At 39.4% G+C, this 15,011-nt stretch overlaps 1 protein-coding gene across 4 annotated transcripts in view; it reads left to right on the top strand.

Annotated features, from left to right (window-relative positions):
- NR6A1 (nuclear receptor subfamily 6 group A member 1) overlaps positions 1–13,798 on the top strand; it is a 504,088-nt gene extending 490,290 nt beyond the window's left edge. For all 4 annotated transcript variants that reach the window (XM_073590719.1, XM_073590717.1, XM_073590718.1 and 1 more), the window contains exon 11: positions 7,719–13,798. In XM_073590719.1, the coding sequence (XP_073446820.1) occupies positions 7,719–7,816 (98 nt within the window). In that variant the 3' untranslated portion in view covers positions 7,817–13,798. The remainder of the gene's footprint in view (positions 1–7,718) is intronic.
- Positions 13,799–15,011: the final 1,213 nt, after the last annotated feature.

Below are 15,011 nucleotides of genomic sequence, written 5' to 3'. Positions count from 1 at the left end.
TAAATCTTCAGTGTCTTCAGCTCCATTGGAGCACTTACAACCAATGCTGTTTGCGTCCCAGCTGCGCCAGGAGTTACATCAGCAGTGTCATCACGTGACTTGATCACACTACTGACGTCGCCCTGACCCGGCAGACAGGGCTTCAATTGTACTTGCTTCTGAAAAACGCGAGTACAATTGATCACCGGGAGCCAGTGCACTGCACCTTTTCTGATTCAGTTCAGAGGACTGGTAACTCCCAATCCGGGGGGGGCGGCAAAATTGAGCCTCCGGGGAGACCTCTCGGACAGCCGCATCAGACAAGCCGGTTGCACCCTGGGCAGATTCCCTAACTGCAACACCCCCTAGATACGCCTAACAATACAATTTCTTAAGTCAGTACAATTATACATTTATATATTTTAGTGGTTAGCTTCGATGAGGACATTGTAAAAAAATAAATAAAAAATGGTTTGTGTCGCCATGTTCTGAGACCTTTTTCTGAAGCTGTATTTTTTATTGGAACAATTTTGTTTGTTTTTTTAATTGAATTTTTGGTGTGAAATACAGTTAAAAAAACAACAATTCTGGTGTTTCAATTTTTTTTACTTTTACAAGGGGACCATTGATGGGCGCTGGAACAAACGCTCCACTTAAATGTTGCTGTCAAGAAATTTGTCATACAAAAATAGGGAAAGCTCTGCTCGTGTAAATCTGTGGATCTTGTTTCAATACCAGGTTGTGCGCTGCTCCCCTGAGGAGGTTGTATATAGCAGGCACAACACTGGAGAGGGCGTGTGAGTCCACTGTAGACGGCCACTGCTCAGACCAATTGTTCCTAGGCGTATATTACTGGAACTGGAAAGAACGTTTGAGAATCAGAAAAAACTTGTGGGATATTCTAGGCTCTGCCATTAGATGAATGAAAAAAAGTCAGGTAGATGCAGGTTTTTTTGTTTTTTTTTAAATAAAGCATTGCATCAATCCTGAAATGCATAATACAAAAAAGAAAACATTCTTCATTACGTGTTTTGGTGTTGATTCAATTCCTTCTTAAAAAAAAAATGCATGTACCTGACTTTGGACTTCTTTCATCAACTGGCAGTGGCAGACATAGTTAGGTCCATATATATTTGGACAGGGACAACATTTTTCTAATTTTGGTTCTAGACATTACCACAATTAATTTTAAACAAAACAATTCAGGTGCAGTTGAAGTTCAGACTTTCAGCTTTCATTTGAGGGTATCCACATTAAAATTGGATGAAGGGTTTAGGAGTTTCAGCTCCTCAACATGTGCCACCCTGCTTTTAAAGGGACCAAAAGTAATTGGACAATTGACTCCAAGGATATTTCATGGACAGGTGTGGGCAATCCCTTCGTTATGTCATTCTCAATTAAGCAGATAAAAGGCCTGGAGTTGATTTGAGGTGTGGTGCTTGCATTTGGAAGGTTTTGCTATGAAGGAAACATGCGGTCAAAGGAGCTCTCCATGCAGGTGAAACAAGCCATCCTTAAGCTGCAAAAACAGAAAAACCCATCCGAGAAATTGCTACAACATTACGAGTGGCAAAATCTACAGTTTGGTACATCCTGAGAAAGAAAGAAAGCACTGGTGAACTCATCAATGCAAAAAGACCTGGGCGCCCACGGAAGACAACAGTGGTGGATGATCGCAGAATAGTCTCCACAGTAAAGAGAAACCCCTTCACAACAGCCAACCAAGTGAACAACACTCTCCAGGAGGTAGGCGTATCAATATTCAAATCTACCATAAAGAGAAGACTGCATGAAAGTAAATACAGAGGGTTCACTGCACGGTGCAAGCCACTTATAAGCATCAAGAATAAAAAGGCTAGACTGGACTTTGGTAAAAAACATCTAAAAAGCCACCACAGTTCTGGAAGAACATTCTTTGGACAGATGAAACCAAGATCAACCTCTACCAGAATGATGGAAAGAGAAAAGTATGGCGAAGGCGTGGTACAGCTCATGATCCAAAGCATACCACATCATCTGTAAAACACGGCGGAGGCAGTGTGATGACTTGGGCATGCATGGCTGGCAGTGGCACTGGGTCACTAGTGTTTATTGATGATGTGACACAGGACAGAAGCAGCCGGATGAATTCTGAGGTATTCAGAGCCATACTGTGTGCTCAGATCCAGCCAAATGCAGCCAAACTGATTGGTCGTCGTTTCATACTACAGATGGACAATGACCCAAAACATAAAGCCAAAGCAACCCAGGAGTTTATTACAGCAAAGAAGTGGAACATTCTTGAATGGCCAAGTCAGTCACCTGATCTCAACCCAATTGAGCATGCATTTCACTTGTTAAAGACTAAACTTCAGACAGAAAGGCCCACAAACAAACAGCAACTGAAAACCACCGCAGTGAAGGCCTGGCAGAGCATCAAAAAGGAGGAAACACAGCGTCTGGTGATGTCCATGAGTTCAAGACTTCAGGCAGTCATTGCCAACAAAGGGTTTTCAACCAAGTACTTGAAATGAACATTTTATTTACAATTATTTAATCTGTCCAATTACTTTTGGTCCCTTTAAAAACAGGATGGCACGTGTTAAGGAGCTGAAACTCCTAAACCCTTCATCCAATTTTAATGTGGATACCCTCAAATGAAAGCTGAAAGTCTGAACTTCAACTGCATCTGAATTGTTTTGTTTAAAATTCATTGTGGTAATGTCTAGAACCAAAATTAGAAAAATGTTGTCTCTGTCCAAATATATATGGACCTAACTGCATCCTGAAAGTTTTTTCTAATTCTCAAGCTGTTAAGAAATTGTCACCGACATTTAAATGAAGTGATTGAGGCAAGCTCTGATCCGGGATTTTAGAGGCAGATGCTGGTTGTATAACACTTTGTCACCTGCCCTATATGGAACAGTAATCTGATACTGTGCAAAGACACTGTATCCTTCCTCAGTGTCATCACCGGTGCCGGTCTGCGACTGCTTCTCGGGACTGTACTGCAGACAAGGAGACAGGAGTTAGCAATGAAAGCCGGCACTATGTGAGCACAATTGCTGAGTTCGGGCAGCGCATGCTCAATATGTAAATTGAGGGAGGGTATCTGTGCGCTGAACGTTGAGCCATGTCAATGGTGCACTAAAGACTCCCTCGGTTGTACACAAAATGCTTTTTTTTTTATGCAAACTAAGCATGATTTTGACAAACCGTCAGCCCATCAACACCCTGGTAGTGTGATTGTGGAATGCCGATGAGTTGCTATGGCAGTAGAATGCCTGAAATACAAGTGCTTCTTACAAAATTAGAATATCATCAAAAAGTTAATTTATTTCAGTTCTTCAATAAAAAAAGTGAAACTCGTATATAATAATAACAATAAAAAAATTTATTTCTATAGCGCCGACATATTCCGCAGCTCTTTATATTTCAGAGAGGACTTGTACAGACGATAGACATTACAGCATAGCAATAATCACATAGATCATAACAGATACCAAGAGGAATGAGGGCCCTGCTCGCAAGCTTACAATGAGTAAATAGTCATTACAAACAGAGTGATCAAGTTCAAGTGTTTATTTCTGTTAATGCTGATGATTATGGCTTGCAGCCAATGAAAACCCAAAATTCACTATCTCAGTAAATTAGAATATTTTATAACACTAGCTTGAAAAATGATTTGAATCCAAAATGTTGGCCTACTGAAATGTATGTTCAGTAAATGGACTCAATACTTGGTCAGGGCTCCTTTTTGCATCAATTACAGCATCAATTCGGCGTGTCATGGAGGCGATCAGCCTGTGGCACTGCTGAGGTGTTATGGAGGCCCAGGTTGCTTTGATAGCAGCCTTCAGCTCATCTGCATTGTTGGGTCTGGTGTGTCTCATCTTCCTCTTGACAATTCCCCATAGATTCTTTATGGGGTTAAGGTCAGGTGAGTTTGCTGGCCAATCAAGCACAGTAATACTGTTGTTTTTAAACTAGGTATTGGTGATTTTGTCGGTGTGGACAGCTGAACAGCGCACATAAGGAAAAAGTTCCCAAAAATTCAAAAAAACACATTTGAAAGGTTGACTCACCAAATCCTGACTAATGCACTAGCAGGATGCAACAGACCTCAATTGATAAAGGCTGGGGCAGCACAGGTGCAAAACACTGATGAGAACAGCCAGTAACCCAAGATGGTCTGGCTGCCTAGTGGAAAAAATGCACATAAATAGGTCTTGCATAGGACATCAGTCACACAGATAAGTGTGGTGCAAATTGTCTGAATAGCCTATTAATGACGCCCATAGTATTAGCAGGCAGGCTGCTCAGCACTATATATATACATCACACAGGAAAAACCAAGCCAACATACTAGGTATTGGTACTTTTGTCGGTGTGGACAACTGCCAAGTCCTGCTGGAGAATGAAACTTCCATCTCCAAAATGCTTGTCGGTAGAGGGAAGCATGAAGTGCTCTAAAATTTCCTGGTAGACTGCTGCGCTGACTTTGGTCAAAATAAAATACAGCGGACCTACACCAGCAGATGACATGACTCCCCAAACCACCACTGATTGTGGAAACTTCACACTAGACCTCAAGCAGCATGGATTGTGGCGCCTCCACTCTTCCTCCAGACTCTGGGACCTTGATTTCCAAATGAAAAGCAAACTTTCCTTTCCTTGTGGAGTGTGTCAGTGACTGCCTTTTGGACATGTCAAGTCAGCAGTCTTCCCCATGATTGTGTAGCTTACTGAAACAGACTAAGCGACCTTTTTAAACGCTTAGGAAGTCTTTGCAGGTGTTTTTGTTAATTATTCTAATTTACTGAGATAATGACTGTTCGGTTTTCATTGGCTTTAAGCCATAATCATCAACTTTAACAGAAATAAACATGTGAAATAGATCACTCTATTTGTAATTACTATATAATATGAGATTCACTTTTGGTATTGAAGAACTAAAATAAATTAACTTTTTGATATTCTAATTTTGTGAGAAGCACCTATATATTACAGATAATCAGATTCCATAGGAGATGGGGCCTGATGGGCTGTCGGTGTAGCACTGACAGTATAGGGTAATATATAGCACTGCTAAGCGAGTGGTGTGTATTAGTAATGCAAACACAAGAAAGCATGTTAAAGTCCCCTTGAGGGACTAAGGGTATGTGCACGTGCTGCGGATTCTGCTGCGGATCCGCAGCGGATTTGGCCGCTGCGGATCCGCAGCAGTTTTTGCTGCGGTGTACAGTAGCATTCAAACCTATGGAAAAAAAACCCGCTGTGCAGATGCTGTGGAATTTTCCACGCGGATTTGCTGCGGTTTCAAAACCGCAGAAAGAATGACATGTCAATTCTTTCTGCGGATTCCGCTGCGGTTTGCCATCTCCTCCATTGTGGAGGTGAGAAACCGCAGGGCAAAACCGCAGGTCTTTTGACCTGCAGATTTACCTGCGGATTTTACAAAATCCGTGCGACCAGATCCGCACCAAAATCCGCAGCGTGCGCACGTACCCTTATAGTTTTCTAAATAAAAAGTTAATCTGGTGGGAAATTATAGCACACAATTGGAATCACCGCATTTTAAACAACATTTGTTAAATCACTTGTCATTATTTATCCTGCACGGTGAACAGAGGAAAAAAATCTGAAAAACACAAAAAAAATACAGAAATTGGTTGTCATTGTAATCGTATAGACCCATATTATAAAATGTCATTTGTAATCTTGTATGGTGCAGATTGTAAGAGAAGTAAATACAAAAGCTATACCAGAATTGCTGGATTTTGTTCATCCAGTCATAAAAAAACTGAAACAAAATGCGATGAAAATGTTGTTTATACTCAAAATGGAACCAATAAAAATGTAGCCTCTCCCTGAAAAAATAAGCTTTCACACAACTGTCTATGTAAAAATAAAAGTTATGGGTCTTGGAATATAGCAAATCTACGCCAAAAAAATCAGGAAAAAAATTGTGTGACATTAGTAACACATAAACTATGTAAATTGGGTATTGTCATCGGAATAAACAGAATAGTGAATGTCAATGAAACTAAATAATGAACAGTATTAAAAAAATACCAATCCAGAATTTTCTTTTGTATATTCCACCTCCAAAAAAAGTGTGATAAGTGATCAAAAAGTCGGATATATCAGAAAATAATAGCACTGAAAACTGCATCTGACCACGCCAAAAAATAAGCTCATGTAGCTGCATTGATGAAGAGTTGTAAAACGTATTGCTCTTAGAATTTTGTATCTCCATAATTTTGCTGACCCACAGGATAAAGGTAACATTTTATTCATGCAGTGAATAGTGGAAAATATAAAAACAAAAATCAGCAGAATTACTGTTTGTTGTTTTTTTTTCTATTTCTCCCTGTAAAGAGTTAATAAAACTTTGGTAATAAGTTATATGTACCCGAGAATCCTGCCACTGCCAAATACAACTCATCCTGCAAAAACAAGCCCTCATACAGCTACGTCGATGAATAAATAATAATACTGCGACTCCTTCAAGGTGACGATGAAAAAAATTATAAAGAATTGCTTTGTCCTAAAGCCCCCAAAATGGGTGTCATTAAAGGGGTTATCTGGGACTTTGGGGTTTTTCTGGCTTTTGGGCTAAGAATTTACCAGCAGGTAGTTGCTAACCACCTGCAAGTTCTGTCCTACAACAATCTTTCTCTAGCATCATTTGATCTCACATGAACAGAGTAGCTCTTTCTCTTCCGATCTGCTCTTGGGGCACCACTACCGACAACATGCTGTCTTAAAGCCGACTCCCTGCAGTTTGGCGGCAGAGAGCCCGACTGTCAATCAGCATGAGATCGGCACAGACACTAAGTCGATAGAGCGGAAGAGAAAAAACTCCTCTATTGACACAACATCACCTGAGGCGGAAGAATCACCGGCAGGAGCAGTCCATGACCACTATAAGCAGGCAGAGATTGTCACCCAGCAGAACAGGCAGGTAGTTGGCAGCTTACATGCCTCTTCCCTGTTTTTGCCGATGATGTCATGCTGATTGACAGCCGACTCCCCGCCGAACTGCAGGGAGACTGCTTTAAATCGGCATGACTTCTGTAGTAACGCCACAAGAGCAGATTGGAAGAGAAAGATCTGGTCTGTTGACGTTATGACAAATGAAGCTGGACCACCTAAACCGGACAGATCGTCGCAGGTTAGAACAGGCGAGTGGCTAGCAACTACCTACAGGTAAGTTCTTGGTCCAATAGTCAAAAAAGTCCCATATAACCCTTTTAAGGAGTTAGGGTATGTGCACACGTTGCGGATTTGGCTGCGGATTTTTCCGCACAGATTTTGCTAAATCCGCAGGTAAAATGACCTGCGTTTTACCTGCGGATTTAGTGAAGATTTCCTGAAGATTTAGTGCGGATTTCGCCTGTGTTTTTACACCTGCGGATTCCTATAATGGAAAAGGTGTAAAAACGCTGCGGATTCCGCACAAAGAATTGACATGCTGCGGAAAATGCATGTGCACAGTGGATTTGGTTTTCTAGAGGGTTACATGGTAACTACTGCGGATCGATCTGCAGGGCCAATTCCGCAACGTGTGCACAAACCCTTAAACTATAGCTTTTTGTTGACTTTTTTTGTGTTGCATTTGTTTTTTATGTTCAGAGACTTATTTTAACCTTCATAGATGTTTTGTTTTTTTTCCTTGCACGTTTTGCGCTCATATACTTGAAATTTCTGTGGCTAAATTAATCTGATAATTTTACTTTTTTCTTTGCTTTAACCAGGAAAATTGCTGAATGTACCTCTGGAGCAATTACCTCTACTTTTCAAAGCGTTTTTCCACTCATGCAAGACAGGTGCGCAAGGATTGAGCAATGATTAACTAAAGAACTGATTTGCAGATAGTTGGATTCCAGGGCTGTCCTGCATCAGTTGAATAAGAAAAGAAAGACTATTGAATATCCCTGTATGGGAGGAAAAAAAAAAAAAAAAGGTTTTTATTATTTTTTTTTTTTTTTTTTACTCTTATCTATTTATTTCTTGACAGAGTTGAATGTATTATCTTCAACACGGGTGCACAAACATAAATGCAGTCGCTGCATTTTGCTGTTGTTTACAGACCTAAAAAATAAAAATTTTGAAGCCTTTTAAGGGAGGGATTCTCCTCCTGTTACGGGGAGGGGATACAAATGTTACAGTGTTGCCATTTAATGTCTTTTTTTTTTTTTTTTTTTTACTTTTATTCTCTTGGGAGTGGGTAAGAATTATTTCAATAGTTGGAGCGAAGAAAACTACCTCGATTTTTAAATGTTTGTGTCTTTTTAATTGATAGATTTTGTTTGAATTTAAGAAAATAAGACATTTAGTTGCAAAAAAAAAATGCTGAGAATAACTTGTGCAATTTTGGTTTATACCTGATTTTCATGAGCGGGGAATATTTTACAGTGTCTGTCTTTGTGCAAAAGAAACGTGTAGCTCATACTTTGTATGTGATCTTTAATCTGTCTGGGACTTTACCCTGATTTTTTTTTTTTTAAATACACACACAAGCAAGCAATAAGTCAATTGGGTTAAATTTAAATCTACAAAATTTGATAATACAAAATATATAGGGTACGTAAAAATATATATAAATAGAGCTCCTCCTTGCTCAGAACAAAAGTAATTCACAGAATGATTTTGAAAAGTTCACATTCAGACTTCTGATTTTCACGTACAAGTGCAATCCATTTTTTTTTTCCCACGGATAGGATGGTCTATGGGACTGTTCACATGTCTGATTTTTTCTTCAGGCCAACAGGTCCATGCAAATCATGGAGACTTTACTGATATTCATCCGAGAGTCGGAACAAAATTGCCAATGCAAGTCTGTCCGTTTTTCACTGACTACTGATAAGAAAAGGTGGAACAACTTTTTTTTCTCATCAGTGAAAAAAAACTGATGGCACTCTGATGAAACGTTTTCTCACTCGTCAAAAAAAAAATGATCTCTGGCTGAGGCCAACACATATTAAGGTCCACAAATGTCTTCTAGTTTCATCACTTTCTTTCACTGGGGCACCTAAAATTTCAATTAATTTGTGGACTGATTCAGTAAAGCTTTCACACTATAACTTTAGCATAAAAACTTTTTAAAAAGTTGCAAAATTTATGCACAACTCAAGAGTTTCAACTAAATGTTACCACTTTTGGTGTCTTCACTCCAGTTTCTCCCTGCTCCGTGGAAATGAGCAGAGCTGGGACGCAACAGCAGGTCTAATTCATGTGGAGCTGTGGCATTCCCTACTCCAAAAAATCTCATTCCAGCACACTACTTCATGAATCAGGAGCGTCTAAACTCCAGCACACCCAGTCATCAAGACCGATGGGAAAAATACCACTCTTGATTATTCGGGCCTTGATTTTCTAAATTAAAATGACCAGTATTACTTTGAAATATAAATTACACAATTGATTGCAGAAGACAGATGCTGTTTTTCAGATTAACTTTATGCGCAACTTTCACAAAGATTTAGTAGTTATATCATAAAATGTGAATTTTTTTTCCGTTTTGGGTTTGTTTTGTTTTTCTCAGCATTTTTCTCATCCTCCAATTCTACATGTCGAACGATAAATGTATATTCTTCCATGCTGCTGAGCACAACACAACATTTCAGCATTTTCCGGTTTCCAAATCCTTTAGATTTAGTATTTTTTTATAGCACCTTTTATGCCATTGCTGTTTTAGTCTTTGGAGACCATCTTGTTAATAAGAAAGAAGGTCTTCTCCATAGTCTTTACCAATGGAATTGGGGATCGGGTCACAAAAGTCAGTGTCTTATGCCTTTCAAAACGTATTATCGCAAGTATCCATGACTTGTGGCTTTAAACAGGGTAACAATACAGCTTTCCTGATGCCAAGCTAAGGCATTATGGTTAGTTCTACGAGAGTAACGTCATTAGGTCAATTTCTCTTTCCTTTCTTCAATTGTGAAGGTCACGATATAGTTACTTTCATTCTGGAGATCATATGACGTCATAAATTTTATTGTGACTTTTAAAATAATCTGGTAAGAAGATCACAATGGTGAGTCCAGGAGCTGAGCCACCTCACTAGTGGTCCTGCAATAGCGCTATAAGACTTCTGTAGTTCCATTGGAGAGGTCAATCTTATTTTGGGCATCAGTTTGGTTCCCTTACCGAGGTCTTAAACTGCTACAAATGGCATGGAATTAAAGTTGTATTCTGCAGCCCATGGAACAATGTACAATTGGAGGAAATATTCAAAGCAACCCCGTTCCGTGCGTAGACTGAATCTGTATGTTCCATAGCCTTTCTAACATGTAGAACTGTCTTTTTGTTTGATTTGATGATATTTTTTTGTTATTTTGCCTTTTGTGTTTTTGTGCTTTTATCTTACATGATTTTTTGGGGGGAAGCTGGGGGAAGGAGTTTTGTTTCATGCTTTGAGTTCTTCATTTTTTTTATGCGATGTTACTTGCTTTGAAATTTACCCCTTTTGATTAGTAATTATTAGTTTATGCATATGTCGTGGTCAAAGATCTAGAATTCAGGAAGGGCTAAGATAGAAAATTCATAGATCCCATTGGCTTAAGGATATATTGACCATGAGTTATTCTGAAGACAGTGAAATATAAAATAAGAAAAAAAAAAAATTTCGGTCCATCATTTTGGCTTTTAAAGCCGCACATAATTTTTTTTCTACTTGGACAAATTTGATTTTAAAAGTACTTAAAGGGAACCGGTCATGTGAAAAACTCTATTAACCTGAGAATATTGGGTTAATCTTCAGGTTAATAGTGTTCTGAACCTGCCGGGCATCAGCACTTAGACCCCCGCTGCCAGAATGAATTTCATTCCTCCCAGTAGCGTACAGGTTTCAGTTACCGGGGCGGCACTGACCTGGGTTCAATCACTGCTCAGTGTCTAGAGAGCGGCGACTGTAATTGCGTCCCAGCACTGACTAACAGCCGGCCCTAACGCTGATCCTGATGTCAGTCGGTGTCGGAGGCTGTCACTATACACAGAGCGGTGACCGAACCTGCGCCTGTGCTGCCCCCAAGCAAAAGGATTGGGCATTTACATTCATACTGCCCAGTCCTTCTCTCTGTGACATCATCTGTAGGAGAGAACTCTATATATTAGATGGTTGGCCAACTTTTATCTAATGTGTATGAAGACCTTTTAGCCAAAATCAGGAGTTGAAACCCGAGAAGGGGTGGTGGATAGCGATGAGCCAACGTACTTGGATAGGTGTTAACCGAGCATGCTCTGGTGCTAACCGAGTGACTTTGGCATGCTCGAAAAATGTTTGAGTCCCCGCGCCAGCATGTCTCACGGCTGTTTGACAACAGCGACAAATGTAGAGATTGCCACCATGTTCGTTCATCACTAGTGGAGGTTCTTAGGCCCCTCAGAATATCAGTTTTTGGTGACTTTCTCATTTTTAATACAATCTCCACCATCCCACCGTTCAACAATGCTCTAGTCATTTTTATCATATTGACTTTGCATAACCCTCTCTCCTTATCTATGCAAAATGAACCAGTCATTCACCACTGGATGAATGCAAGAGCCTGAGGATCAACCTTTTTTTTCCTTCCCAAAATCAGGTGGAGATACTAGTTTTTATAAACCAAATGGAATTTATACAAACCGCTGAAAAGGGTACAAAATAAAAAGTCCTACTAATCTTACCAATATCCTGCCGCTGCAGTGCCAACTCTTCCTAGTATCCTACTGGCCTATGGCTGCAATGGATACATGTTGGTACACCACATCACTTTTGAAGCCAGGTAAAGAAGCATTGACTGTAATGATAAGTTGTCACAACTGAAGTCACCGATGCCACCACTAGTTGACTTTAGCCTTAATATGTCAAGACAACTGAAACTTAATGAACAGACACCCTCAGCAACTCAAGTAAGGGTTGGCACTAGAGTGATGGGGATCAGAGTTTTATTTATTTATAACATTTTTTTGGCTGTTGTTAAAAATAACAGGGACCAGAAATCTCCTTTTTATTGATAACCACCTTTATGATGATAGATGGAGCGGCCCAATTTTGGTCTATAAAGCCTGTTGCATCAAGCTGATACTATAAGTTGTAGACCCATTCAGTGTTTAGCTTTGGGGACTTCCTAGCTGGTTTGCAGCTGCTGCACAAACTTGTCCCCAGAGCATCCATAATGCACATTACTACAAGCATACTTCCCCTCCGTTAGTGACTGTACTTGCCGAAAAGCCTTTATTTTTATTTTTTTCACTGGTAATACGGGTATGCTTAACGGCTGAGTCAGTCACTTACATTCTCAAAAGCCATGTAACAAAACCCTGTGCCCAAGATGCATGTGATACAGCAGTTGTGTCTAATAATGTGCTTGTGCTACAGTTTTTAAAGAAAACTGGCCAAGAGTCACTGGTCAATGGTTTTTGGCATTCCAAATTCAACTGGTTTTCATCTTGTAGTTTCCAAAAGTGGAGAATAATTTTTCTTTACCATTGAGTTTATGATAGGAACAAATTGATTTATTGACTAATTTTGAGCAATTTGAAAGACCTGAGAACATCTTCCTAAAAGTTCCCATGTTTTAAAAAATGGAGGAGTAAATTGAAATACTATTCACTATGGATGAGCTTTACTAAAATCATTACGTGCACTTAGTGTCGAGTATGGTATGGTCAAACTTACGGAAAAACACGAATGATGAACGTCTTCTAGTTGAGATGGTCCATCATTTTCTTTTAAAGTTTTTGCAATCACGGAAATTCACCAGCATCTAGGAAGATTTTTTTTAAAAAAAAGGATGCCGGAAATTAGCATATAATTTAAGATCAAGGGGTTTCAGAATGAGGAAAGATACATCACACAAACTATAGATGCCCATCCAAGGAGCCATCTCATTGTGCATGGTCAAGTTAAAGAGGACCTTATGCAATTCCCATAATTGACTCCTCGGGGAAGAGATTTCCTTAAAATGCCTCGTCCATGTATTTTAATGATTTTACTCTTTCATTTTATTCTATTGTTTTGACAAAATGGTGTTAAATTAGTGGATGTTGTCACTCTTAGCACTGAAAGCAAAATATAGGTTTAAGTTGAATATATAGTTTCAGCTAATTTTGACCTTTTTACCAAATACGTCTGAACGCTTGGTCATGGTACATTCAGAAAACTTTGCTATTTTTGGAATTCCTGTAAATTAACGCAGAATATCAATGTTCGCAAAGTTTTTTTTTTTTTTTTTTATGTGAAGCCAAAGTTGAACACTTCACTGACTACCTCATGTAGATATTCTGTGGGAGCGGACCACTCTTACTCGGTAAACTACTTCCTTTTTCAACTGCTATAGGAGTTTCAGCTCTCTTGAAGCTACAGGGGATTTATTAAAGGAATTCCCCTAAATCTTCACATAAGTGATCTCACTACGATCCGTAGTGTCTTCTTATCTACTCTGTTCATATAGTACTTAAGTCACAATGGCATGGATTCACTGTGAGAAGCATTTTTTTTTTCAAATAACAGGATGGCAGGTCATTTCCTATAAAGTATAGTTTTCCTGTGTTTTTGGCAACTGCCTTTTCCATAGGATATATTTGTGATATTTCTATGTATTTGTATAATATAAAAAGTAAGAATGCATCATCTTTGGATAGTACCTATTGAAGAAAGACACTATTGCAAAACTACCCCCGTGTCCTGCAATTTTTTTTTTATTATTTTTTTTATTGTAGTACAGCATAATTCATGTTGTAGCTTTATGTATCTGTAACTCCACTACCTTTTTGGAAATGTGACCAATGTATTTTAAAGAGCATGTCTTTCAAGTGTTAGAGATTTTTAAATCAATAAATGTGAATTCGTATAACATTCTCGTTTCTGGTTCTTTGTATCACTACTGTAAGGATTATGATGTTAACCCGACATGTCTTCATCTTCATTTACATAGTATAAAGACATCGGGGCTAAGAACTTACTGGTAGGTAGTAGCTGCCTATTGTGCCCTGTACCCATTGTCAGACTGAGTTGGCAAAGGCACACTAGTAACAATGGTTCTTGGTGTCTACTATTCAGGTACATGCAAAAATAACCTGATCCAAGTATGCAAAGTAACTTTTGCTTATATGTAGTAATAATTCTGCTAGCTTGTTTAATGAATGATTAAATTATACCTTCTGCAAATTGTAAATCAAGTGTAATAGCATTACTCATCAGCACTGCTTCACAGGGACCTACCAGAGGATTGTCTGGTTCCACTGTGGGTCACTTCGAGCCTGCCTGCACCGATCTCTTCTAGCTTAGAGTGGTAACAGACCGCTCTTCCCGGTGGTTCTTTTGGTAACTTTACCTCAACAGAGCAGCTTCTTCTCTTCCACTATGCTCTGTCGACAGGACATCTATGCAGATTGACAGCCTGCTCCTCGCATCAGTCATCAGGACATTGGCAGTGACTCACTGTGGACAGAGCAGACCAGAAGTAAAAATGCTGCTATGTTGACGTGAGGTCGAATGAAGCCAGAGAATAACCAACCAAGCCTGAATACATCATTGTTGCTGGGAAGAACAGGCAGGTAGTTAGCAACTACCTGCCATTAATGGGGTATTCACATCTCCAAGATCCATATCCCATTATGTAGTAGGTGTAAAAATAATCATAGAATCATAGAATTGTAGAGTTGGAAGGGACCTCCTGGGCCATCTGGTCCAACCCCCTGCTCAAAGCAGGATTCCCTAAATCATCCCAGTCAGATGTCTGTCCAGCCTCTGTTTGAAGACTTCCATTGAAGGAGAATTCACCACTTCTCGTGGCAGCCTGTTCCACTCATTGATCACTCTAACTGTCAAAAAGTTTTTTCTAATATCTAATCTGTGTCTCCTCCCATTCAGTTTCATCCCATTGCTTCTAGTCTTTCCTTGTGCAAATGAGAATAAAGTTGATCCTTCTACAATGTGACAGCCCTTTAGATATTTGTAGACAGCTATTAAGTCTCCTCTCAGTCTTCTCTTTTGCAAACTAAACATTCCCAAATCCTGCAACCTTTCCTCATAAGACAGGGTTTGCAGACCGGTCACCATT

Source organism: Dendrobates tinctorius, unplaced genomic scaffold, assembly GCF_039654945.1.
Source record: "Dendrobates tinctorius isolate UK_male_01 unplaced genomic scaffold, ASM3965494v1 ptg000120l, whole genome shotgun sequence".
Classification (NCBI taxonomy): Eukaryota; Metazoa; Chordata; class Amphibia; order Anura; family Dendrobatidae; genus Dendrobates; species Dendrobates tinctorius.
This window is presented reverse-complemented; position numbering and strand designations above follow the sequence as displayed.